The following is a 25,118-nucleotide window of genomic DNA, read 5'->3' as shown; positions in this document are numbered from 1 at the left end:
AAGTGTAACAGTGCCTAGTATCAGACACTCTTCTGCAGGCAGGGGGAGGGGCGGGGCTGTGTGCTCTACCCTCCACCGCCACTTTCAGAGTGTGCTTGTAGCAGCTAGGAGGCTGCTCAGGTTGCAGCAACAGTACAATTTGTCCAGTTAAAAGTTATTCTTTCACTGAAATAATTTTAGAGACATTATATAAAAGGTAAAAAAAAACTACACAGTGTTGCTTTAAAAACTGTTACATGAGTAGTTACACGAGTAAGTATGGTGGCACAAAATAAAAGAGGCGATTTTTTAGGCGGCCATTTTTAGCACTTTGACCTCGGTGCACAGTAACATCATCACTCCTGACTACTCCCCCTCTCTCGCTCAAACTTCCGTCAATATTACTGCGCCCGAGGATGAAGTGCTACAAACTAAGTGCTCTTTCGCCATACAAAATACTTCTAATTTAGAATTTATGAGAACTCACTGGTAGTCCATCCTCTCCAGGTTCAGCTTTGTCTCCAGGACTACCGGCAGGTCCAGGGTTTCCTTGCTCCCCTTGTCGTCCAGGGCCCCCAGGTTCTCCGCGAATGCCAGGTGGGCCCCGTTTACCCGGGGCACCTATAGGACCTGCCTCGCCCACTGGACCCTGGAAAAATATTAATGTAAACCAGTTAATCCAGAGTCCAAATAATGTATTAAAATCGAACACATTAACAATTCAAACTTCTTGGAGGTCTAGCTGTTAAGCTCTTCTTTGTGGGATAAACCCTGATTAAGGAATTACTTACAGCGGAGCCTGCTGGGCCGACACCTCCTGGTAAACCTGGGAATCCGCTGGCACCCTTTTAGTAGGAAGATAAAACCAAATAGGATTCAGCACCAGTAATTGAGCTTTTCTGGGAATTTTTAAGCTGAGGTTATGATAGTATAATTTTGGATATCACTTACGGCAGCTCCCTGACTTCCTCTTGCACCCTTAAGACCAGTAATTCCAGCTAATCCCTAAAAAGAAGTACTATGCCATGTTTATACACATTTCAAAAGGACTCCATATGCTAAATTCACATTAGGGTCAATAACGTCTACATACATGTACTTTCATGTAAATACTTTTTCCTTCTTTCGACTCTCTTACCTGAGAACCAGGTTTTCCTGCCGTTCCCTGAGGTCCTGGAGACCCCGCCTCTCCCTTCGCACCTTCTTCTCCAGTTTCACCTTTAACTCCAGGTTGACCATCAGGACCCTAAAAATATGACCATATATACTTTCATTAGACTGAAACATATAAGAGCAAAAATATGCTCTTGATAGGAATGAGAAAGGATGGATGGATAAATGGTTAGGTAGATAGATGGAGTGATGGATGGAAAGACTTACAGGAGGTCCAGCAAATCCAACAGGACCAGTTGGACCTGGCTCACCAGGTGATCCCTGAAAGATAATACAGTATGTATCATATCATGTCATGTTCCTGCTAAATTGTATACAGAATGCAGATACTGTACTCACAGCCATTGCTCTTGATCCTGGAGATCCAGATGGACCTCTTGGGCCTTGTTCTCCCTGCCAATAAACAATTGTTTTAGAGGGCATCTACGCGAGCAAATTTACTGAAAATTTAAAAACATCAAAGTCTAAGCATGGCTAAATAAACCATCATGGGGCGGATGACTCAGAGGATCAAATTAGCACTTTTAAAAAATTTGGAAACATCATCTAACCTTCTCCCCAGACGGCCCAGCTGGTCCATGGGGTCCAATAGGACCAGGCAATCCCTACAACACAGCAGAAAAACGTATCTTAGCTGTCTTCAGTGTTCAAAAGCATGAAAACAAATATCAAAACAGAAATGTAGACTGTTGAAATTTGGGCTTTTTAATACAAAATGATTGACTGGTAGGTTCAGTTAGACCTGTTGAGTATGTAACCCCATTCACACAGACCTTTGGTCCCAGAAAATACCCGTAAAATTGACAGACTAGCGTCTGTGTAAACACAAACACTTCTTGTAAATCTTCTGAGATCGTTGCCGGAAAGAGGACCTAGTAAGATACACGGAAAACCCTCTGTGTGAACAAGAAGCCGAAACAATGCCGTAATGGGCGTGTCGTAGTGAGGACGCGACCGTCATCACAACAAAAGATATGTTTCAGCTCTTTAAAATGAGAGATTTACATGTATATCAACATACACCACGAGAAATGTTGCAAACTAGATTGAAGCAGTTATCAGGAAATGATAAATGAGACACATAAACAATGACGCGCGTGCCGTAGTGTGGACGCGCGTGTCATGGCAACATGAAGTTGGTTCAACTCTTTAAAATGAGGGATTTACAACATTCACGACGAGAAATGTCAGCAAACTGGACTAAAGCAGATATCAGGTAAGTTAGCTCGTCACTTACTGCGCTGAAGCGGAGTTCATTCAGCAGCATAAAAGAATATCGTGTCACGTGCTCATTTGAGCTTATAATAAACAAAAATGCCCGTGCTTATCCCAACAAGATATATCGTTCAGCTCCTCAAAACAGGGTTTTTTAAATGCATATTAACAATCATGGTGAGAAATGTCTGAAAACTGGATTAAAGCAGAGATCAGGGAGCTCGTCAAATATCCACTCTTAAGCTGAGATCATTCACCAGCATAGAACGAAGCGTCACGCGCTTCTTTTATAGTCTTATCATAAACAATAATGTACGCGAGTGGTTTCTGGAGAGAGAAATAATAAACAATATGCAAACGTCAGACGCTGCGTAGAAGATAGGGCAGGACTTTAAACAGGTCACGTGTTTTTCCGGGACCTTGCAGATGCCGGTAAATCATTGGCAGTCTGAATGAACAAAAAATCTAACGATCCCAGAAAAATCCAGGATGCATTTTTCGTGTATTTTTCGTGTATTTTCCGGAATGTCTGTGTGAAAAGGGCTTGTGTTACTCACTCGAGCTCCATCGCTGCCGGCCGCTCCTTCAGCCCCTCTGTCACCCACTGCACCCTGAGAAAATTAAGAGCATCTAAAACATCTGCATAAAGTTTCTGGAAGATCAACAAAAAAATTAATTTAGCCTTTTATATAAAAATGTTTTTATAAAATAAGTTTTTTATGCATGTGGCAGACACTTTTATACAAATGACTGAATACGTTGTGTACATGTGTGTTCCTGTATTCAAATCTATGACATTTGTAATACTTTGCCAGCATAGGTGGAGTTTGGCGTTCGTGCGTGTGGGGCACCAATCAGCAAACAAGGGTACTGATATTTTGAGTTTAAGTTTTTTAAAAATGGTTTAAATAAATTAAAACTATTTTAGCTTTAAGTTAATCGGTCTACCTATTTAATATTAAGATTAGACAAATAAAATATTATATTTATTAAAAGCTCAGACAAAATCAAAATTGGCTCTGGTCTGGGGGGGCAGTGCCCCCTGCCCCCCCCCCTCCAAACTCCACCTATGTCTGCCAGCTCAACATAGATGAAAATTTTTCATCTTCAATTATTATGACAAATCAATTGTTTAATTATTTTATATTACTTAATCGTTTCTAATAGAGAAAATGAATGGGTGATATCCAGTGGCGGTCTGTGACTTTTTATTTTCGAGGGCGCACAATGTGAAGTTCGTCACAACATGTATGTAGCTCGTCATGTGTGTGGTTCGTCATTTAAAAATATGTGTTCAGCGCATCGAGTGAGTCCATGTGCATCATGTGTCCCGTCAAAATAAGTGCCTGCTGCATATGCGTCTAAAGGGTTTATGATAAAAAGACGCTTACATTTGCTAGATACTCACATAATCTCATGCATAATCAAAGCCTAATTTACTGTTAAGGGAGTGTCTTGCGTGTATTTTGTGAACGTGAGCGTCTTTTTTATCATAAACGGTTTTGACGCGTGTGCAGCAGGCACTTATTTTGACAAAACACGTGATGCACATGGTTCACATGACCCAACAAAGACATATTTTGGAAACACAAGCAACACACATGACACTCCGAACACTTATTTTGAATTTGCGCCCCTCGGAAGAGCCGCCCCTGGTAATATCTTGTGCTTTTCCGTGGATGCTCGCCCATTCAATTGATCTTGGCCCGTGTGTTCAAATGTGGCTCCCTTTGTTTCGCACTGGCACAATTTTTTGGCTGATAATCTCTTGCGTCTTTTATCAAAGAATATTAACTCCCTGCCAGAAAATATTAGCAAGTTGTCTAGATTATGAAAGCCATCGTGCCTCGCAGGACCTGAGTCACAAGGCATTTAATATATGCAATATTGTTGCAAGGACGGCAATAGCATGAAAGTAAAATTGTAACTGCACTTTTTATGCAAAGTTTCAACATATTATGCCAAAGTCTTTGATCAAGCAGACCCATTTTCTCTTATCTCGCACAAGCACACGTACACTTTCTCCTTTAGGCCCGACCAGTCCAGTTATTCCTCTCTCTCCTGGCATGCCCTGTAGGCCTGGCGGTCCTGGTTCTCCTACACTTCCAGCTGGACCTGCTTTTCCCTGCACAGGAAAAAACATATAAAAGAAATTACCATCAATACTATTTCATCCAAACTGGGTGTGACATTACAAGTTTACATCCTTATTATATCAGAAATGAATACACGATCACGCGCTAACTCAAAAATCATTTTTATCATCAAGACGCTGTGTAAGTGAGGAAATTTCTGTTTCTAACCTTGGGACCATCAGGTCCAGGGCTTCCTGGGCTTCCTTTGGCTCCTGGCAACCCGTTGGGTCCTACTTCACCTCTCTCTCCAGGGGTTCCACGCTCACCCTACAAGAATCAAGATATATTGGGTTACTGTTTATGTGCACTTCAGACATGTGCTGCATTATAAGTTGAGTAATAAACTCACCCTTGGTCCAGTTAGCCCAGGGCCACCAGCCTCACCATGGACACCCTGAGGTGATCAGATAAAATACATGAATTCCCATTCTATGTGTTAAAGACACGTAAATGAGCTCAAAGAAATTCCACTTACCTCATCACCTGGTTTTCCTGACTCTCCTGGTGGGCCTGGTGGTCCAGGCAAACCCTATAGGTTTATCACAATGAATAATGCATTTAAGCCTTATAGGGATAAATCATCAAACGCTGTCAAAATTTGTGACATCATGTGCTTGGCTATGTTGTTATTGTATGAAAATTAATCAATGAACAACTATGCTGTTAAAGGAATATTCCATTTTCTTAAAAGAAAAATCCAGATAATTTACTCACCACCATGTCATCCAAAATGTTGATGTCTTTCTTTGTTCAGTCGAGAAGAAATTATGTTTTTTGAGGAAAACATTGCGGGATTTTTCTCGTTTTGATGGACTTTAATGGGGCCCAACATTTGATACTTAACTCAACACGTAACAGTTTTTTTCAACGGAGTTTCAAGGGTATATAAACGATCCCAAATGAGACATAGGGGTCTTATCTGGCGAAGCGATTGTCATTTTTGACAGGAAAAATAACAAATGTGCTCTTTTTTGAACCACAACTTTTCGTCTGGGTCCGGTCCAGCGCGACCTAACGTAAATGCGTGGTGACGTAGGGAGGTCACGTGTTACATATATAAAACGCACATTTGCGGACCATTGTAAACAATAAACTGACACAAAGACATTAATTAGTATCAGTTGACATACAACAACGTAGGAACGGTCCTCTTTCAACACATTTGTAAACACTGGGGCGAAGTTTTGCGTTCGTCCTCTGTGACCTCTTGACGTCATGGCGTATTGCGTGGGGTCATGCTGGCGCATCACGACCGGACTTAGACGAGAAGTTGTGGTTTAAGTGGACATTTTCCATTTTTCCTGTCAAAAACCACAATCGTTTTGCTAGATAAGACCCTTATGCCTCGTTTGGGATCATTTATAGTCATTTGAAACTCTGTTGAAAAAAACTGTTAAGTGTTGAGTTAAGTATTAAATGTTGGGCTCTATTAAAGTCCATTAAAATGATAAATCCTGCAGTGTTTTCCTCAGGAAACATGGTTTCTTCTCGACTGAACAAAGAAAAACATCAACATTTTGGATGACATGGTGGCGAGTAAATTATCTGGATTTTTCTTTTAAGAAAATGGAATATTCCTTTAATGTCTTTTTTGATTGAAAGCAGAACTTCGACATACTTGAAAGCCATTAAGTCCAGGAGGTCCCTGCTCTCCTCTCTTCCCAGCTATTCCCTAAAAAGTCATAAAATATTTTTTATTATATAAAATAATTGTTTATTAATTATTTTAAAATGTCTGTGTAACACAAATTTCTAGATGGCAAACTAGCTTATAAAACATACAGGTGGTCCTGTTGTTCCTGCAGGACCTTCTTCTCCATCTTTTCCATTGGGTCCCTAAAAATGTGTAATACATCATATCAAATTATTATCATGTTGTCTTTAAATCACAATGCTACACATAACACATAAATGCTTTATTCAATCAGTACTATATAAGTCATAACTACAACACATTGCACATAATTTTGGTTAGACTTCTTTTTAACTTAGTAATAAATACAGGAAGCTTTCTAAGTAAATCCCTCTGTGTTTATTGTGATCATAAAAATGATCAGGCTGAGCTTACTTCAATGCAACATAAGTTGAATGGCAGGACTTACTCTTTGTCCTGAAGCCCCTGATGATCCGATTTCTCCGGGTTTTCCTGGATCACCACTGGATGTTGAGAAAAAAAGTATAACTTAAATGCACAAGCTGATCACATTAGTACACCGCATACCCAAGAAAGTCAATATAAAACATATTTTTTATATACACTACAATATGCATACACTCATCAGTACAATATGACACACAACTGTAATATTAACTATTATCTTCTTGCTCTTTTATAAATATGTATATATTGGTAAATTACACTGAAGCCTTTAGGTCCGGGCAGACCCATAGGTCCTGATCCTCCTCTGGTACCAGTTGACCCAGCCGGACCTGGATTACCGTCATCTCCTGGTGCTCCCTAGAGAAAAGTTTAGTGGACACCAAAAATGTTAAAATTTTAACCATTGCTATTAGTGACAAATGTCTTTTGGAGGTGATTTCTTGTTTTTTAACAACGAAAAACATGGGTTCATGGTGTCTGCCACAATACATATGAGGGTGCTATGGCATGTAAACCATTGTGTTCTTGATCCCTAGTATTTTACCTGTGGTCCGATCTTTCCTTCTGCTCCTTGCATTCCCAGCACACCAGTCAGGCCCTAAAGAGACATGACATATAACAAACACGACTCAATATTATGAGATGTCCCCATTTTGATAAATGAACTTTAACCTTTGTTTGCAAAATAAGGATGGATAGCCTTTCAGCAAAATATTTACTACTCATTGAACCACAACATAAAACTGCACCGTGAACTGTGTGATGCGTAACATCATATGACTATTGAGAAAGAATATATATAACCTACAGTATTTAAATATATATAAAATAAAATAAAATATTCTAACCCTGGCTCCTGGAATTCCTGCTTCTCCTGTTCGACCAGGATCTCCATTTGCACCTTTAGGTCCTGGTGTGCCTGGGCCACCACGTTCACCTTGAGATCCCTGGATGCATTAGGGATTAGATTCAGAAAATATGAGGAATGTATATATCTACACTACATAGGCATTGTAAATATCAGCACGTACTGTACAAAGCACATTGGTTGATCACTATTTGTATGTTACAAACCTTTTGACCTGGCAAGCCATCAGCCCCTGGAAAGCCGCGGTTACCTGGAGCTCCCTTGAAAAATGAGTGTAAAGAATAAAAAAGTAAAACAGACACAAAACACACATCTATGAATGTTTTACAAGGCCACAATAATGAAATGGCACTCACCTGTTCTCCAGGTGGGCCCTGGGATCCAAGTGCCCCTGCGTCTCCTCTCGGACCTCGCTTTCCTTCCTCTCCCATCTGCCCCATTTCTCCCTGAGCTCCAGGTGGGCCCTAATAATAACAACAGGTATACCACAATATCTGTCTCACGGGACAGTTCTTACTGCTAACAATTAAAAATAAATCTGAAAACTTACAGGCTCTCCTTTAATTCCAGATTCTCCTTTAAATCCAGGGGACCCCAAATCTCCCTGTGAAGTACAAATAAATTACAGTATTTACATCTGGCATACATCATTCCTGATTCACATTTTATCAGTATGAGGATTATCTAGCAATCAAACCAATGACTTAAATTATGCCATTGCAATTTTAAAGGTCCACTGTGTAGATTTTTAGTGACTCTCATGTAAGCGGACCCGCGGCGTATGTAGATAAAAACGGCTCATTCTAAGGTAATAAAAACAATACAGTTAATTATGTATGGTCTTTATACACCACTGATAATATGGTTATGAATATTATATTGCATTTTTGTCACTTACACAATGCACCTTTAAAGTTTCAATATTCTGTATGTTAATAAAGTGCAATATATTTATCACAGATTGTAACTTTAGAAATAGCCAAATATTAACCAATCGGCATCCAGCATTTGATCTGTTTTTAAATATTATAGAATTTGTCACATTACTTATCATTTTATTACCAATTGGCCTTTAGGTCCCGGAAGTCCAGTTGATCCTTGAGGTCCAGGTGGACCAGGCTGTCCAATCTGTCCAACAGCGCCCTGCACACCTGGAATGCCCTATAAAAATTACAAATGATAATATAACCCATAAGTAATACCCAATAAACAATACCTGGCTTTTTACATCATAAAATTACAATCTTGGATAAGGGTTTTAAAAACGTACAGATGGTCCTTTGGATCCGGGAGCACCATCTGTTCCTGGTGGTCCCTGAAAACGACATTAATGTTAAAAAAACAATAATATTGTAAATATCAAAGCACAAACTTTTTAAGCCTGTACCTGGTTGCCCTGTGCTCCTTGAGAGCCCTGTCGGCCTGATTCTCCTCTAGGGCCTTGGGGTCCACTGGTACCTCGAGGGCCCGTGGCTCCTGCTTGGCCCTTCACAATGTTGATAAAAATAGTACATTTCATCCCTCATTCCTGTTTGCCATTGAAGAGGCACTCCACTTTTTTGAAAATATGCTCATTGTTCAGCTCCCCTAGAGTTAAACATAGCCATATCTGCCGAGAAATTGGCAACTTTTTATTTTCTGTAGGTCTTAGTACACGATGTAACTACAGAAGAGTCAAGATTTAAATAGGAACAATATCAAAACTCTTTGGTTATTTTTTTTGCGCAATGCTAATGGTCTAATCAGATTCAATGGATTGTGCTAAGCTATGCTAAAAGTGGTACCGCCAGACCAAGAGAACAGCTGAATGGATTCCAAAACAGTAAAAATCAAATGTTTAACTCCAGGGGAAAATTAGCATATTTTCAACAAAAAAAAAGTAGAGTGTTCCTTTAACAACTTATTCTAACTAAATACTAATTATGTATCCAATGTCACAAATTACTGTTCGTACACTCTGGGTTATTTTTAACCCAGCGTTGGGTCAAAAATGGGACGAGCCCATCCGTTGGGTTAAATTAACCCAGAAAATGTTTATATTTGACCCAACATTTTGGGTTAAAGCAACTCAGCATTTTGAGTTGAAACAACCCAGCATTGGTTAAATTACAACCCAACGGGCTGGGCTCGTCCCTTTTTGACCCAACGTAGAGTGTATACAGTCACCATAAATCAGGCTTACCTTCATGCCTGGGCCACCAGGAAATCCCGGGGCTCCATGAATTCCCATTGGTCCCTGTGAAGAATATAAGTTTCCTGTTAGATATTACATCAGTGTTTAACTGATACAAAAGTGCTCCACATCTTTGACCTTAAAGGCAAATATCTATCTATTATAATTTTTTCTGAGAAGCAACCCAGCAAGCATTAACCGAGACAGTTAAATGACGGCTAACTATAGACCCAATATAGTCCGGCTATGCATAACCCACTTCTACCCTAAATTACCTTAAATTTGGTTGCATGCCAGTTTTTTTATATATTTTGCGAGATGAATGATATTTTATCAAGTAGGGAAAGTCAACAGGTGTTTCACTGACAGCCCAAATTTTGCCTTGTTTTAGCCAAGATTGCTTGCTGGGAATACTTTCACACAAGCAGAATAAAAAATAGGGGCTAAAACTATTTCTCGTCAACACACGCTTGATAAAAATGTCATTTTGTGAATCAAATTCAATTTCCGCTGGTTTATTTGAATTTTCTAGAGTTTGCAAATGTAACCGTTATGAAATACAGTTTAAAAATAAATTAACCTTGTATAATTAAATTGGAAAAATAATACAATACAAAAAAAAACATGCCAGAATGGGTAAAAAAAAAGGTTACAAGTAACAGGGTTGCAAAGAAGCTTACATGTTGTAAGGGCTAGCTAGTTTGGGACCTAATGCTGGTTTGTAGTTTTGGTTTTGCTAAATGGTTTATAAATGACAAGCATCCTTGTCTGCTTATTTTTTTATTCAACTTGGGTTACATGGTTGAAGGCATAGACTGTAAAAAAAAGATGGACAACGCCCGTTTGCTCTCTTCCATTGGTGAAAAGTGAAGCCGCCAGTGTCCCGATACGACGCTGACATCTTGGGTCTTGAGTCTGCACAGCAGCGTTTTCAGGACCCGTCCTGCGCACTAGTGAGCAGGAAGTGAAGCCGCCAAAATCAAGACCCCGCCCTCGCAGAATGCGCATATCACACAATATCACAGCTGTCAATCATGACGTGACACCGTTTTTATATCATTAAATAACTAACTAAACACAAACTTATTTTAAAAACAAACATTTTAATTTACCTCAGCATGATAAGAACTACAGTAAATGACAGAAACCAGCTTCGGAAAAAAGATAATTGAAGTGTAAATACATTTTTTAGTTGGTCTCAAGTCCCATTGAATAACATGGGGAGGCAGGGTTTATAACCTATACTGGGACCAGTCACTGGGGGCGATCGAGACGTTTTGGCTTCACTTTTCAGGGCTTTTGCGGCACGCTTGGTTAAAGAACTGAGCTGGAGCAAAACAACTACACAAAAAAACTAAATAATAGGAACTAGATATTTACTCGCCTTGTCCCTGTGATAGTTTAGAAACCAAACAGAATTAAAGATGAATTTTACTTAATAGATTTCAAGATAACATCACTTTAGTGAAAATTAAATATTGTGACAGTCATATTATTCAGTAATTAATTTGTGAATAAAAATCCATTTATTCCTTCTCCAAACCCGCTTGACCCTACGCAACGTTGCAGAAGGCTTGGAGCCTTTCTGGGAATGTAGGTAACATTTAGGGACCACATGTTTCATTTTCATGGAATGTGGTGCTGGGAGTAGTTTTCTTTACTTACCAATGGACCTGGTTTTCCCACGTTTCCTGAAATACCACGTTTTCCCTACAAGCAAAAAACAAATATTAATAATCAAAATTCATTTTTTAACAAGCCAAATTTGCACAAAAAAAGTCTGTACTCTTACCACAGGTCCTCCTGGACCAATGCGTCCTCTCTCTCCAGGCATGCCGATAGGACCCTACCACCAAAAAATATTATTAGTAAAAAGTAATGTAATCGTAATAAAGCGTCAACATTTAAAATCAGAAAGTACACCATACCGGTGGACCCACAGGACCCATGGTACCAGGAGATCCTGATCCTCCCTTTGAAAACAAAACAAAAACATTTACCAAAAAAATCTAAACACAGATATGGTTATAAATTTGTTAGAACTATCATGTCATTTTATTGGTCTCAAATATGACCTCTGACCTTTAATCCCACAGCACCTATCTCTCCTTTCACACCCAGCACACCTGCATGACCCTACAATAGATATGGGATATGTACACCTCAAAGTGGTAAACAAATGAATGTAGGTATATGTATCATTTTTTAGCATTAGTTATCAGATGCCTTTATCTAACTCACCTTTTCACCTTTCATTCCAGGCTGACCTGGTAACCCTGGAAACCCTCTGGAACCCTAGAAACCAAAAATAAGGATGCAGATAAATACACATACATCTTATATACATTGAATGTGCAGAAAAAATGGTAGAGATCTTTAACATTTTTTCAGTTTTTTTTTTTTTTTGTGATTGCCTATATAAGAATCAGATAATACCTGATTAATAATCGAAATGTACAAATAACAAAAAAACTGCAGCACTTTTAGGAGCTACAAATGCATGTATGCACCTGCAAGTACGATTATTCTCCGCTGTTCTGCAATCTTGTCAGGTAATAATAACTTTGACTTACCGGAGAGCCAGGGAATCCTTTTTCTCCCATATTTCCAGGGGCTCCTGGGTCACCCTGTTACAGAGATAAGAGGAACAGGTTTGTGTTAACATAAGTTATTTTCTCATAACTCATGAACGACTGTTTAATGTAAATCATGAAATGCGAGTCACTGGGTGAATTTCTGAAGTACTTACATCAGGGCCTGGTTTTCCTGGAGGTCCATCTGGTCCCCTTGGACCATAAGAGCCCTTCAGAGAAGAAAAAATAAAGTACTCTTTACTGCACTGTAAGTGACACTTTTAACTTTCCCAACCTAAATGTATATTTTTCTGTAATGGATTTTTTATCAAGCACTTAATATGTTTCTACATTTTTGGTCTTACCATAGGTCCAGGTTCACCCATGTCTCCTGGGGCACCCTGTGCTCCTGTTGGTCCCTGAGTGGCAAAGATTTAAATATATACTTAAAATAGTTTTCAGCTGTTATTAAATAGTGGGCATAATAAAGTGAACTTACAGATGGACCTGGTGGACCTTGAGGACCTCTTGATCCGGCTTCACCCTGATCACAAAATAAATACAGTTGATCTATTCCTTACATTTCTTAATTAATGGCTTTTATTCAATATGGCTATGGAGCTAAATATACATCATAAAGTAATTTCTGGGCATGAAAAGATCCTTACTGGTGCTCCACTGAGCATCCCTGACGGTCCATGTTTTCCATCCTGGAATCCAGATGCCATCTGAGATGCAAACTGACTCTGTAAAATATTGATGTAGTTGCATCAAACAATTTTACAAATTTCTAGGTTCATGACTGATGAACTTATTTGAACTTTGCCATATTAGGTGACCTTTAAAGGAAAACACCGCCATTTTTAATATTTTACTATTTCCTTACCTCAACATAGACAAATTAATACATACCTATCTTTCTTTTGCGAACACTTAATTTTTGTACAGCGCATCGTGAATGTATTAGCATTTAGCCTAGCCCCATTCATTCTTTAGGATCCAAACAGGGATGAATGTAGAAGCCACCAAATACTTCCATGTTTTCCCTATTTAAAGACTGTTACATAAGTAGTTACATGAGTAAATATGGTGGCACAAAATAAAAAGTGATTTTTTTAAAGGGAAACTTCACCCATTTGCATTAAGCTTTGTATCGTTAGAACCCCAGTCATGTTTTTGAATGGTTGTGCATCATTCCCTCAGTTTCCCCTGAGACGGGAAAAATACTAGTTTCAGTAAAGGGCACTTCCTTCTTTCAATGATGTAAAAATCATAATTTTGCGTCATTGAAAGAAGGAAATCCTGTATGTTTTTTGAATGTGAAAGACTACAGACACTCATTCCTCATTTTTCCAAGTTGGGGGCTATGGGTGGGACCCACTCACGCTACAGACCTATTACAGATCAGTGGGTGGGACTTACGAAAATATACGAACACAGACGGGGAAAAAAAACGATCTGCCGCCATCTTTATGCTAAGTTAAGCTAAACAGAAGTTGTGGAGCGAGCCAGAATTCATGTTACAATAACAGTGGAAGTTAATCAATATTATATGGAAGAGGGTGATTTCGCAAGTGTGATGATCTAATCCGCTGTTCATTGCACCTTTATGAGCCACAATGCAGCAAAGCGCTCAGGCAGACGGAGGAACAGAAGCCCGAGGAGTAGGCCGGAGCCTGGGCTTCGGCTGAGTAGAGGAGCCCAGGGAAGACGCCGCAACCATCGGCCTCTGCTGCGTAGAGAAGCTTGGACAGACTACTGCCTGTATTCTCGCTGTGTGCTTGCTTTATTACATTTCTGCATCAGATAAGGATATGGACGTTTGTTTGGTGGATGTTTCCAGCCAGGCAAGAGAGCAACTTTGCGAGTGTTTGGACATGTTTATTTCACAGACGTGTGTCGGCTTACGAGCAGACGCGCTGCGGAGCATATGAGCTTGGGCGGACTCTCGCTGTGTGCTTTCTTTTTAACATTTCTGGATCAGATAAGGATATGAACGTTTGTTTTGTGAATGTTTCCAGGCGCGTGCTTAATTTAAAGACGTGTTTCGGCTTACGAGCACAAGCTCCAAGAGCTGAGGCAGCGTGTCTGTGGAGATATTGTGCAGGGGACGCGTTTGTGTGGAGGATGCAGGGATAAACGGACATCTGACTAAAGTGAGTGTTTCTATTTTCTTTGTTATACTAACGTGGCATTTATGTACACAATAGCATATCTGAGCGGTGTTTTATATGTCTATATTGTGAAAGCAATGAGGCTGATATAACACAGATGTAATTACAGTAAACAAGAGACAAAAAGAAAATTGGTAAAACTCATTGAACATTTAAAATGCATACCCTTTTTTAAGTACTTGAAAAGACATTTGTACTGCAGATCTGACACCTCACATTACTGTTTGAATAAGACTTTGCTACACACCAGACCAGAGTGTTATTGTGTGTAACACACTTAACATCACGTTTATAAGTAAGTCATGATTTTGGCATTTAACTTGGCATTTATGTACACAATAGCATATCTGAGCGGTGTTCCGATTAATGGGAGTGGCTTGCAGAGGTGCATAGTGGGAGTTGTAGTTTTTCATACAAATGTGCTCTAAAGTCACGTTCTGTCTTTTCTCGGTCAAATAGGCACATAATTCTAAATTTATGTTACATTTCGACTACAAATATGACCAACTTTCCATAAAGATTAATGTTCCTATCGATGAAATGGCCCTTTAAGCGGATACAAAATAAGAACTATATTGTATGGCGCAAGAGCGCTTAGTTTGCAGCACGCTGTAATATTGACGGAAGTTTGAGCGAACTAAGTTCTCTACTGCCATACTTACTCATGTAACTAACTACTCATGTAACAGTCTTTAAGTATGGAAAATAAATATGGTTGCTTCTAAATTCAGTTTGGATCCATAGGAATGAATGGGGCTAGGCTAAATGCTAAAACATTCACAACATGATGTACAAAGTGCACGCATTGAATAAAGATAGGTATGTATTAATTTGTCTAATTTGAGGTAAGAACATAGTAAAATATTGAAAACCGATGGTTTTCCTTTAAAAATGCCAGAACTTTTTTAAAGAAATCAAATTTTTCGATTGCATGTATTTGTTTCAAACCCAGCGTTTGTTTTTTCCCATGAACACACATTACCCTTATACGGTATATAATTATTGGTGTAATACTGACACTTAAGAAAAAAATCAAGAATACTACATAAAGGTAATATTACTCACCCCTGGAAGTCCAGTGCCTAGAGGACCAGGGTCACCTGGCATGCCTGGGATACCTGGTTCCCCATCAAAACCTGGTGGACCTGAGACACCCTTCACACAAAACAGCTTGCGTCAGTTTCGATTTTACTTTGATTCCCAAATTATGAGATCCATTAGCTCAGATTAACAAAGCAATTACTGTAGCATTGATGAGACATAATTTGTATTTGATAAATAAAAACGGCCTCTATTTATACATAACTTTGGTCTGTTGCTACAGTCAGATAGCCATGTAACAGAATTTAAAGGTGCAGTGTGTAAATTTTAGCGGCATCTAGTGGTGAGGTTGCGAATTGCAACCAACGGCTCAATCCACTGCTCACCCCTCGCTTGTGAAACGCATAGAAGCTATGGTAGCCACCACCGGAAAAACATGTAATTGACAGACAACTTAGTTTGTCCGTTAAGGGCTTTTGTAGAAACATGGCGGCACAAAATGGGACCCTCTTTGTATGTAGATAAAAACGTCTCATTCTAAGGTAATAAAAACATAACAGTTCATTATAAATAGGTCTTTATAAAAATAAAAATTACACACTGCACCTTTAAACTACTACCATATATTATTTTGTATAGTTAAAGTTATTTTTTCAAATACTTTTCTTCCTTTGCTTCCTTGATATCCTGGTCGGCCATCTGCTCCTGTGGGACCCTGTATGATATGACGTGAAATATAATGGATCCACTTTCATTTGTATTACAATGTTATTAGGAGTATAAATATTAGAACTGCATCTATACTGTTTGTATATGCATGTGACACAAAAAACTGTTTTCTTACCATTGGTCCAGGACGTCCAGGTAGGCCTACAATCTGGATATAAAACACCAGACAAAATATTAAAATAGTTTCTGTATAAGCTACAGTATAGCACAATTACTATAACTGTTACCAGGAATAATTCATTTCATAGACTCACATAAGGAATGTCACCAGGTTCCCCTTTTTGTCCCTGAAAAAACAAGCAAACTTAAACTAAACAATTAAATGTTATAATGCAATCCATATGAATAAATAATTTATGTACTGCATTGCATATGCATGTTAATTTATATGCCATAATAAATAACATAACATTATTTTAGCATTCACATACCTTCAATGCATATGTTTCTGAAAACACAAAAGAATCACAAAATTTAGTTGAAATTTTTCGTATTCATACTACATACCAGTTTATATAATAAACCTGACAGTGACAATCTTTTAAAATTGAGGGTAATTCACGTCTGACCTCTAGCGGTCACTGTGGGTATTACTCACCGATTTCCCCTCGGGCACTGGCGAATGTTTGGCACACGGGACAGCATTCTCCCTCTGGGATCACAAACTCCTCGCATGCTTTCAGGTCCTCACAGCGGATCTCCTCACAGATCACTCGTCCATTATCACATACACACATTCTGCATGGCTCTGGCTTCCAGATCTCATTCTCTGAATAAACCTGATCACCTTCTTTACAGTCTTTCGTGTTCTCTGTTCAGAGATGGATAAAGACAAACACATTTTTGTTTGCTGCTTTGAGTGCTTTCTATAATTATTATATTCTCTTATTTTCCCTGCCTATATAAAATAAAATAAAAAAACACATCTGTAAAGAAAATTCTGTAAATATATAACCATGATGATATCTACTGACTGAGTAAAGAAATCAAACTTTGATGGTGCGCATGTCCTAAAAACTTTAGCATGGATTTCTGTAGGAAACACATTGCCGAGATTTGTATGGTCAAAAATTATACACAAAAACACACACGAAGAAAGTATGTACTAGAATAGGCTACTTCAGTATTTACTATACTAAACTAAAATTCCTATGTTACAGTGTTTTTGAACCTTAAATACTAAAGTAAACTGCAGCTTTGCAGTTTAACAATTTATTATAGATAAACGATAGTAAACTATGGTATTAACGCGTGTAGTAATTACTATAATACCCAGTATACTACAATAGTAGCCTAAATACTACAGTATACTATACTAACTTATTCAAATTTCATGTAAGAAACTCGCCAGCAGAGGTCAGTCTCTGGTTAGAGCAATGTAACATCATGTTCCCAGTAGGCCTAAACAATCTAGATTTATAATATTTTTTTAAGCTTACTACTACCAGGATTACGTTAAAAATGTTTGTTTTTTGGGAATGGAGCTTTTAAAAACGCTAACCTTTTACCATAGTAACCCACTAAAATATTATAATTACTACAGACAGCAGTGTAACTGTGATAAGTTGGTATTAAACACAAAACCCGAAATCTTACAGTATTTGTAGTAGATGTCATATTAACGTTCCGAAGCGATGTAGCCTATCAGGGATTCAATTTAAATGAAATAAATGATGATGATGATGATGATGATGACCGTTAAAAACACTACACTAGTTTTGTTCCCGCCCCAAACGCATGCCATTGGCTGAAAGGCGATTCAGAGTTTTTTAATTGGTTAGGCTGTCAAGGACGCGGACAGAATTTTTTATTGTCATGTACATTTAGCAGACGCTTTTATCTAAGGCTGGGTCTTCAACAGGGGTCCCTGGTGGTATCCTCGAAATATTATTTAAATTTAAAATGTTTTTAATAATGTATTAATTGGCTAGTAACAAAATTAAAGTTTGATTAAAGTAAAAGTATCACATTAAAATATATTCCGAAAATTTAAAATGTTATGTGAAACGTGTGACTGTGTAAAACAAAATTATTATTTTAATGTCTTTGTAATGTAACTATCCATCCCAAAATATGTAAATCCAGTCTTAATTTGATGCATGTATTGGGGCTCCTCCTTCATTAAGGGGTCCTTCGCCTGAAAAGGACCTGAAGACATCTCCAAAATGTGCGTAAAAATAGGTGGATGGAAACATAGCTATTGTTAAAGCTGAGCCTCAGTCTAAGGCTAAAGATAAAAGTTTGATTAAACTGTAGTTACTATAGTATGTTAAACTATAATTAACATCGTACTGTATTTTACCTTTTCTACTGTGGACTGGCTCCATATAGAGCTGAAGGTCCCTGGTACTGTAAGTAACATAACTAATATACTGTAGTAACATTGAACATTGAACATTTTAGACTCTGAGAACTACAGTAGACCATGGTCACCATGCATTCTGTTTGCCTTCAATTGACTGGTAATTACATCATACGCCACACCCTATAATTGAGGTCTGCAGGCAGCTAGAGACCTTCAGCCAATTTTCTCTCAGCCCATTGAGAATGCACCCTCAGTCCAACATTTACTGTACCACATCAAGGCTTCTTTCAAAAGTACTAATCTGAGAAAATGGGAAGGTCTCATTCGCTCTACACTTTTCTAATGTTGTTTTTAAAGTTACAGCTTATTCCCCTTGTATTCATGCCTGAAACAAAAAATATATGCAACATAAGCATCTCTGCCGACGTATCAGTAGGTAGGCTACTACTAAATTTAGCAAACCTAGTATGTGCAAACCAGTTTATATAAGGAACACTTGAGCTCGTTCTATTCAGAAGATTTATTTTAATTTCTGTAAATTTCCGTATTTGGCTATTGAACCTTTTCCATCAAAAGGATGTTTATAAACACATTAATATGTTATTGGGGCATGTTGTCACATTTTATAAGGTTGTCGCAATTAAACAGCCTGTCAGGCTTATATTATGCAATACAAAAAATGTATAAAACAATTAAAAAGATAAATGTAAACATAAAAAATTATCGCAAACAAACAAGGTTTTTATTAAAGGGAGCCCATTAAAGGGCACATATTATGCGAAATGACAACGTGACCATAAATTTGTTGGTATTGTGTGAACACAACAACCCTACAATATAATTATCTTGTTAATGTGATGTCACACAAACAAAGCCCTGCCCACGGCCACTGATTGACTGGTTAATCTTACCCAAAAGCGTTTTTATATGTGTTTGTTAGCATTGTCTCAGACTGTATTTACAGGAATAAGATCTATTTTTATCCAAAAGCGCTCACTGTCTGTTGGTAAGGGAGTGAGTAGCTCATTTGCATTTAAAGGTACACAGTAGGGTTGAGCCGATAAACGATAGTATTGTGTATCAACAATCGTCAGACATATTGCTAATAGCGGGCTTTCATGGCGATAGTTGGCGAAAGTTATTATTATTATTATCAAAGTTTCACATTAACATGCACATTGCATTCTTTTCCTTGCATGAGAGGGTTTGTGGGCTTCACTTTGCGTGAAAGAACATACTTGTAATGCGCGCAGATTCCTTATCACATGCACGTGGTTTCAATGCGCGTGTCTTGGACTTTTGCCCGGACCTGAATGCGCGCGACATGGACTCCTCCTAGCACCTGAACTTGTAATACGCGCGGCTTTGACATTTCCTTGCAGGTTGTTAGGCACGCAGAGGGTTAAAACCGGCGAGTTTGTTGTTCCCACTCCCTGGCACGCAGGAAATTTTAGAGCGCTTGGACTTAATGACGCGGATGAATTAATGGCATCAGTATTGAGAAGGTTGCAGTCATAACAGTGTTGCCCTTGCTTCTTTTTTGTCCACCAATCAAGTGACTTGGAAAAAAAATGAATAAATTACTGCCGATACCGATACTATTGTGTATCGGCGACCTCAAAGGCAGACGATAGGACAATCTCTAAATGGGGCATATCACCCAACACTAGTACACACACAGCGCTTTTCGCTCTCACCCAAATATATGCATTTTGGACATCCTTTAACAAATGATCTGTGGGGTATTTTGAGCTAAAACTTTACAGAGACATTCATACCTGAAACTTTTACTACATCTTCTAAAAATTGGCATAATAGGTGCCATTTAAGGTCTCTTATGGTAAAGCCTAGTCAGTATACTAGGCTTTACCATAAGAGACCTTAAAGGGCACCTATTATGCCAATTTTTCAAAGGAGATTGGACACAATTTTAAAAATTTTGAATTTTGCTCATGGCCTTACAAGCAAATATTGTAATTCATACAGCCCTTTGTGACAACTAGCCCCAGTTCCCCTTTACTGATGACCCTGTGACCCTGACCAGTAAAGACGAGGATCGTTTTTAAAACGTTTTATAATGGAAATGCTCTCTAATGTAAACAGGGCCTATGAGACCTACTGTGAGATCAGCAGTGAGTCTATAGCTCACAGTTTTATGACAAACACACCCAGTTCAACATTCTGCTTTCCTTCATGTCTCTTTCAGGCAGTGATAATACTTGATTAGATGCTGTAGCTCGACAGACAGAATAAATATTGTTTTTCATTCTGAAAGCCTTTCGCATCAAAGACTAGGTGTCTCTGTGGTGCTATTATAACATCAAGTGATAATGTGCATGACTCTATGAAAGACCTTTAATGTTGTGTTAAGAGTTATGAGAGTGCAGACAGCTTTATTCAAGGTTACCATTTTTGGAGACATTTTTTAGCCCTTATTTAATCAAAGTGGCTGTGATTGTTTGATAAAGCCTAAAATAATGTCTATAAGTGAAATTCCTCTATAATTAAACTTTGACTGAAACATATACATGTATAAAAAATATACATGTGTAAAAAACATCTTTTAAAAAGTTTATTTTTTCTCACAGTGACAAAAAATAAAATAAAATGTGTTCCATGCATGTGGCTCAATGGGTAATGGGTACTTTTCTAGATTTTGATCCCAGAAAACACTATTAAACAAATAACTGTATATAAAATGCACTATAAGACTCTATAAATTAAAGCATTTGCCAAATGTAAAAATGTAATGTAAAATTGGTATTATTAATAACAACAAAAATTTGATTTCTTATAATTTAAGGTCCAAAAGAACATATAGCTAAATAAGATAGCTAAAGAGGGGTATCACTAACTAATGATGAATAACTAACTGATTGTTAAACAAAAAAAATGTAAATGAACACAAATATAATCTGTGAAATTCAGCTCAAAGCATGGCCTATGTGGATTGTGAATTATGATTTAGTTTTGTTCTGTACACTCTCAAAAAAACAAAAACAAGTAAACAAGCTGTTACTGAGAGGCGTTACCTTTTTAAAAAACGCATTTACATGTTTGTACTAAAAGAGTGTAAGTAAACGTAATACAATAATAAAGGTATTGGGTAGCTCACATGTACATATTTTTTAAAGGGTACCATCCCAATTGGCATTACTTTTTAACACACAGGGTACCGTCTGGCATTGTTTTTTTAAAGCACAGAGAGTTTGGCTTATCCGTCAGATCAACACACCAACACTTTTGAACCTGAGAGTGTATCATCTTAAATTTCAAGTAGGTTATAGTAATTCCTCAGAATTGATCTTTCAACAATTAATGTTCTGAATGATCACTTTCAATCATGACAAGAAACTAAAATAAAAAAAATTCTAAATTGACTATGGTATTTGAGCAGTGAATCTACAACCAGCAGTACAACCAGCACAGTTCAGAAAAGCAAGTAAGTGCCAATTTAGTGCAAAAGCACAGTATTTTAAGGAAACCACAGCCGCCTCTATTACAGGTTTTGCTTAACTTTAGCCTGCGGGCAATTTTATTTCTGTCAAAGCGTATAAAGACACACCCTCTGTCTGAAGTTAATGTAGAATTATTTCTTTGTCGTATATTAGAGGTCTATGTATAGAATGAACTTTGTATTTGTCATAATGGTACAGACGATGTTTCTCTGCAAGAAGTTATGTTCAGTAATGCAGAACCTATTTACTTATTGACAAATCATCTAACCCCACATAAAACATTACACTTTCTAATAAGTGTCATGGCGTGTTGCCATATTAGAAAATTACTGGGATAAGGTCACACAATTCAAAATTTTCAAATTCTAGAGTTTACAATGTAAAACAGTGGTTCTTAATTTTTTTCAGCCTGCGGCCCCCATTGTGTATGATGCATCCCTTCATGCCACCCCCCCCCAAAAAAAAAAAATGACATAAAACATTTTAAAACATAAAATTTGAATTAAAAAAAAATATTCAAATATACAATGTAGTGCTGTTAGTTAGTAGCCTTATTTCTCTGAGGTTTAATAACAGAATTTATGATAAATTTAAATATTTTATAAAATGACAAAAAATTGGGGCCGCTGCTGTAAGTGAAAGTTGGATTAACTTAAAACATTACTCAAATTGGTAACACCTTAAAATTTCTCACTTTAAGTGAAAAAAAAAATGTTAAAAAGCTTTTTTAACGTGTTACCAATTAAATTTTTTCACCTTAAATTTTTCACTTAAAATGAGAAAATTTAAGTTTGTCAAAACAACACTTTTAAGTGTTTCCAATTTTTTTAAGTCAATCCAACTAAATTTATGTAAAATTCTAAATAAATTATTGTTGAACCATACTGAACAATATCATCACCTGAATGATTACCATACCTTAAATAAATGTGATTTAGCTTTTTATTTTTGGAATTTTAAAGAAAACATTTGGCATATGATTGGGTGTGCCTAAGCGTTTGGGAAGAGTTTTAACCACAATTGGTGGCCTGCTTTGGTCCATGACAACCTCATATCATTACATGCAAGGCCATGAAAATATGTACCCAGCTCAGACAGAGCTGACAAAGCAGCGAGATAAATTTTAAACCATTATTATTTTTAATAATTTCATAAATAATAAAGATACATTTACGGATTTGGCATGCTTTTTACTAAAAGCGACCATTAGTGCATTCAAGCTATACGTTTTTCATCAGTATACAAGTTTCCTGAGAATCGAAAACACAACCTTAGCATTTCTAATAATAAAAACTCTATCAATTGAGGTACAGGAACACCCTTTAAAAAGGTCCTATTATAAACCATTTAAGGTTTATACCTTTAAGGTACAAATATGCACTCTTTACGTAAAATTAAATAATATAAATATTACAGTGTATACATATATTACACAATTTATCCATATATTAAGCTATAATAATGCATTTATATAGATCATAATGCATTTATGTCTAGATGAGCCACCATTAGACACCAGCTTACACAAATTTGTATTTTCAGTTTAAATCAAATGTTTAGTATTTTTAAAATCTTCCAGAGCTTTAGATGAACTCACAGGTACCTACAATAATCATCACAAGTTTTTAAGCATAGTTTCACAAACAAATAGACTGTCGATCTGCACCTGTCCTGCCAGTTTAGTGAAGTATGCAGGTTACTCACCAGTCTTCGCATCTTGGCACGTGATCAATAACACCTGGGCTAAACAGATTCCCAGCCATACAGATATCCTGAGGTGAGGAACCGCAGTCATTTCTTCAACAGGCAGCTCGGGCCTTGCCCGTGCCTTTCAGAGGAGGTAGAGAGTTTAAAAATCACAGCTTAGCATTCAGTCCCCAAGATGCCCACTCTACCCAAGAGCACAGCTGCCAGCCTCTGCACACACCGTATGAAAACTCAAGGGAGCATGTGAACCTCCGCCCTGTGGTTCTTCCTTCCAGCCTCTCATCTAGCTACACCAAAAATAACTATAGTCTCTAGTCTTGTTTAACATGATGGAGAACGTGAAGGTGAATGTTTTATGGATCACTGGAATAACTACAAAGATTAATAAAAAGAAATCATGGACTTAAATGACAGTACAACTTTATATAAAGCATTTTTACTAATATTACCAAAATATTTTTCAGCAATCATTTTGTTATTAAAGCCAAAACAGTTAACATGACAAATGACAAGTAAAAATAGAGCAGGTCAAATTGGCCAACAGATACAATACAACAATATAGGCTGTTACAACAATATAGCATTTTTGAATTTTTATTTTAGAAAAAGATTCTGTAATTCTGAGTGCTTGGAAGATGAAACTCACAAAAAATGTAGTTCGGATTTATACTTTGCTAAAGACAGATAACAAAACATTCAATTCAGATATTATGAGATTTAACCATTCATCATGTGACAACTACCCCTCTTTACCTCTCTTTGTATGTTCACCACCTGATATGTACACATAGAGGATATGTTACAAATGAATGCATAAATTGACATGGCCATTTGTTAAGCTGGAAAACATAAATTAGTCATCACCCTCATTAAAATTCATGAGTTGAAAACTCAATATCAGATAATCCTAATGGTTTTTTGCATGTAATGAAGATAATGGAGATGAAGGTCATTATCACATTAATATTAAAGTCTATGTAAATTATTTTCAAGAGAATTGTTTCTAAACAATTATACATTTTAGAAATGTATTGATGAAACACATTACAAAGACACCGTTTTTCTGCATTTCTAAGTTTAGGATTATTTGGGCGGGGCTAAAACGGTTGCTTGATGATGCACTGGAGCCACCGAGCATGGCCCCGCCCCTAACACTATTGCGAGCATCAGTGTTTTAAAAGTAGAGAGAGATGGCGGCTTTCCTGCGAGTGGGCGTGGTTTAAGCGCTGACAGCGGACACGCCCCCAGCGTTTGAGAACACAGAATGCTGCCTTTCCCCACCTAGATTTTGATAACTTATTTTATTTACTTGTCGTTTTTTAACCTCAAATTTGGCTGGATGTTTAATAACTCATTTTTCTGTGGTGTGACAAACTGAGAAAATATTTTTAATACCACTCACAGCCTTTAATATTAATGTGTCAAAGTAAATTACTAAAAATGTTAACTGTACTGTATATCCAAAAATGTATATATAAAAGAAATAG

At 37.4% G+C, this 25,118-nt stretch overlaps 1 protein-coding gene across 2 annotated transcripts in view; it reads right to left on the bottom strand.

The window, feature by feature from the left end:
• col5a2b (collagen, type V, alpha 2b) overlaps positions 1-24,077 on the bottom strand; it is a 32,923-nt gene extending 8,846 nt beyond the window's left edge. The window contains exons 1-42 of one of the 2 annotated variants that reach the window (XM_073870791.1): positions 23,629-24,077; positions 16,760-16,972; positions 16,593-16,609; positions 16,416-16,448; positions 16,277-16,309; positions 16,094-16,147; positions 15,457-15,546; positions 12,886-12,963; positions 12,717-12,761; positions 12,583-12,636; positions 12,394-12,447; positions 12,218-12,271; positions 11,886-11,939; positions 11,727-11,780; positions 11,573-11,617; positions 11,437-11,490; positions 11,310-11,354; positions 9,654-9,707; positions 8,859-8,957; positions 8,742-8,786; positions 8,534-8,632; positions 8,022-8,075; positions 7,828-7,935; positions 7,678-7,731; positions 7,452-7,550; positions 7,148-7,201; positions 6,866-6,960; positions 6,605-6,662; positions 6,285-6,338; positions 6,121-6,174; positions 4,978-5,031; positions 4,852-4,896; positions 4,671-4,769; positions 4,385-4,492; positions 2,925-2,978; positions 1,704-1,757; positions 1,492-1,545; positions 1,360-1,413; positions 1,118-1,225; positions 931-984; positions 771-824; positions 467-628 (exon numbers count right to left, since the gene is read on the bottom strand). In XM_073870791.1, the coding sequence (XP_073726892.1) occupies positions 467-628; positions 771-824; positions 931-984; positions 1,118-1,225; positions 1,360-1,413; positions 1,492-1,545; positions 1,704-1,757; positions 2,925-2,978; positions 4,385-4,492; positions 4,671-4,769; positions 4,852-4,896; positions 4,978-5,031; positions 6,121-6,174; positions 6,285-6,338; positions 6,605-6,662; positions 6,866-6,960; positions 7,148-7,201; positions 7,452-7,550; positions 7,678-7,731; positions 7,828-7,935; positions 8,022-8,075; positions 8,534-8,632; positions 8,742-8,786; positions 8,859-8,957; positions 9,654-9,707; positions 11,310-11,354; positions 11,437-11,490; positions 11,573-11,617; positions 11,727-11,780; positions 11,886-11,939; positions 12,218-12,271; positions 12,394-12,447; positions 12,583-12,636; positions 12,717-12,761; positions 12,886-12,963; positions 15,457-15,546; positions 16,094-16,147; positions 16,277-16,309; positions 16,416-16,448; positions 16,593-16,609; positions 16,760-16,972; positions 23,629-23,719 (2,895 nt within the window). In that variant the 5' untranslated portion in view covers positions 23,720-24,077. Of the gene's footprint in view, positions 1-466; positions 629-770; positions 825-930; positions 985-1,117; positions 1,226-1,359; positions 1,414-1,491; positions 1,546-1,703; positions 1,758-2,924; positions 2,979-4,384; positions 4,493-4,670; positions 4,770-4,851; positions 4,897-4,977; positions 5,032-6,120; positions 6,175-6,284; positions 6,339-6,604; positions 6,663-6,865; positions 6,961-7,147; positions 7,202-7,451; positions 7,551-7,677; positions 7,732-7,827; positions 7,936-8,021; positions 8,076-8,533; positions 8,633-8,741; positions 8,787-8,858; positions 8,958-9,653; positions 9,708-11,309; positions 11,355-11,436; positions 11,491-11,572; positions 11,618-11,726; positions 11,781-11,885; positions 11,940-12,217; positions 12,272-12,393; positions 12,448-12,582; positions 12,637-12,716; positions 12,762-12,885; positions 12,964-15,456; positions 15,547-16,093; positions 16,148-16,276; positions 16,310-16,415; positions 16,449-16,592; positions 16,610-16,759; positions 16,973-17,757; positions 17,889-23,628 lie in introns of those variants that run through there. The other variant, XM_073870792.1, reaches the window with a different exon arrangement.
• Between the last annotated feature and the right edge of the window lie 1,041 nt (positions 24,078-25,118).

The sequence above is a fragment of the Misgurnus anguillicaudatus genome, chromosome 8 (assembly GCF_027580225.2).
Source record: "Misgurnus anguillicaudatus chromosome 8, ASM2758022v2, whole genome shotgun sequence".
NCBI classification, from domain to species: domain Eukaryota; kingdom Metazoa; phylum Chordata; class Actinopteri; order Cypriniformes; family Cobitidae; genus Misgurnus; species Misgurnus anguillicaudatus.
The sequence above is the reverse complement of the archived record's forward strand: the minus strand, read 5'-3'. Positions and strand labels throughout refer to the sequence as shown.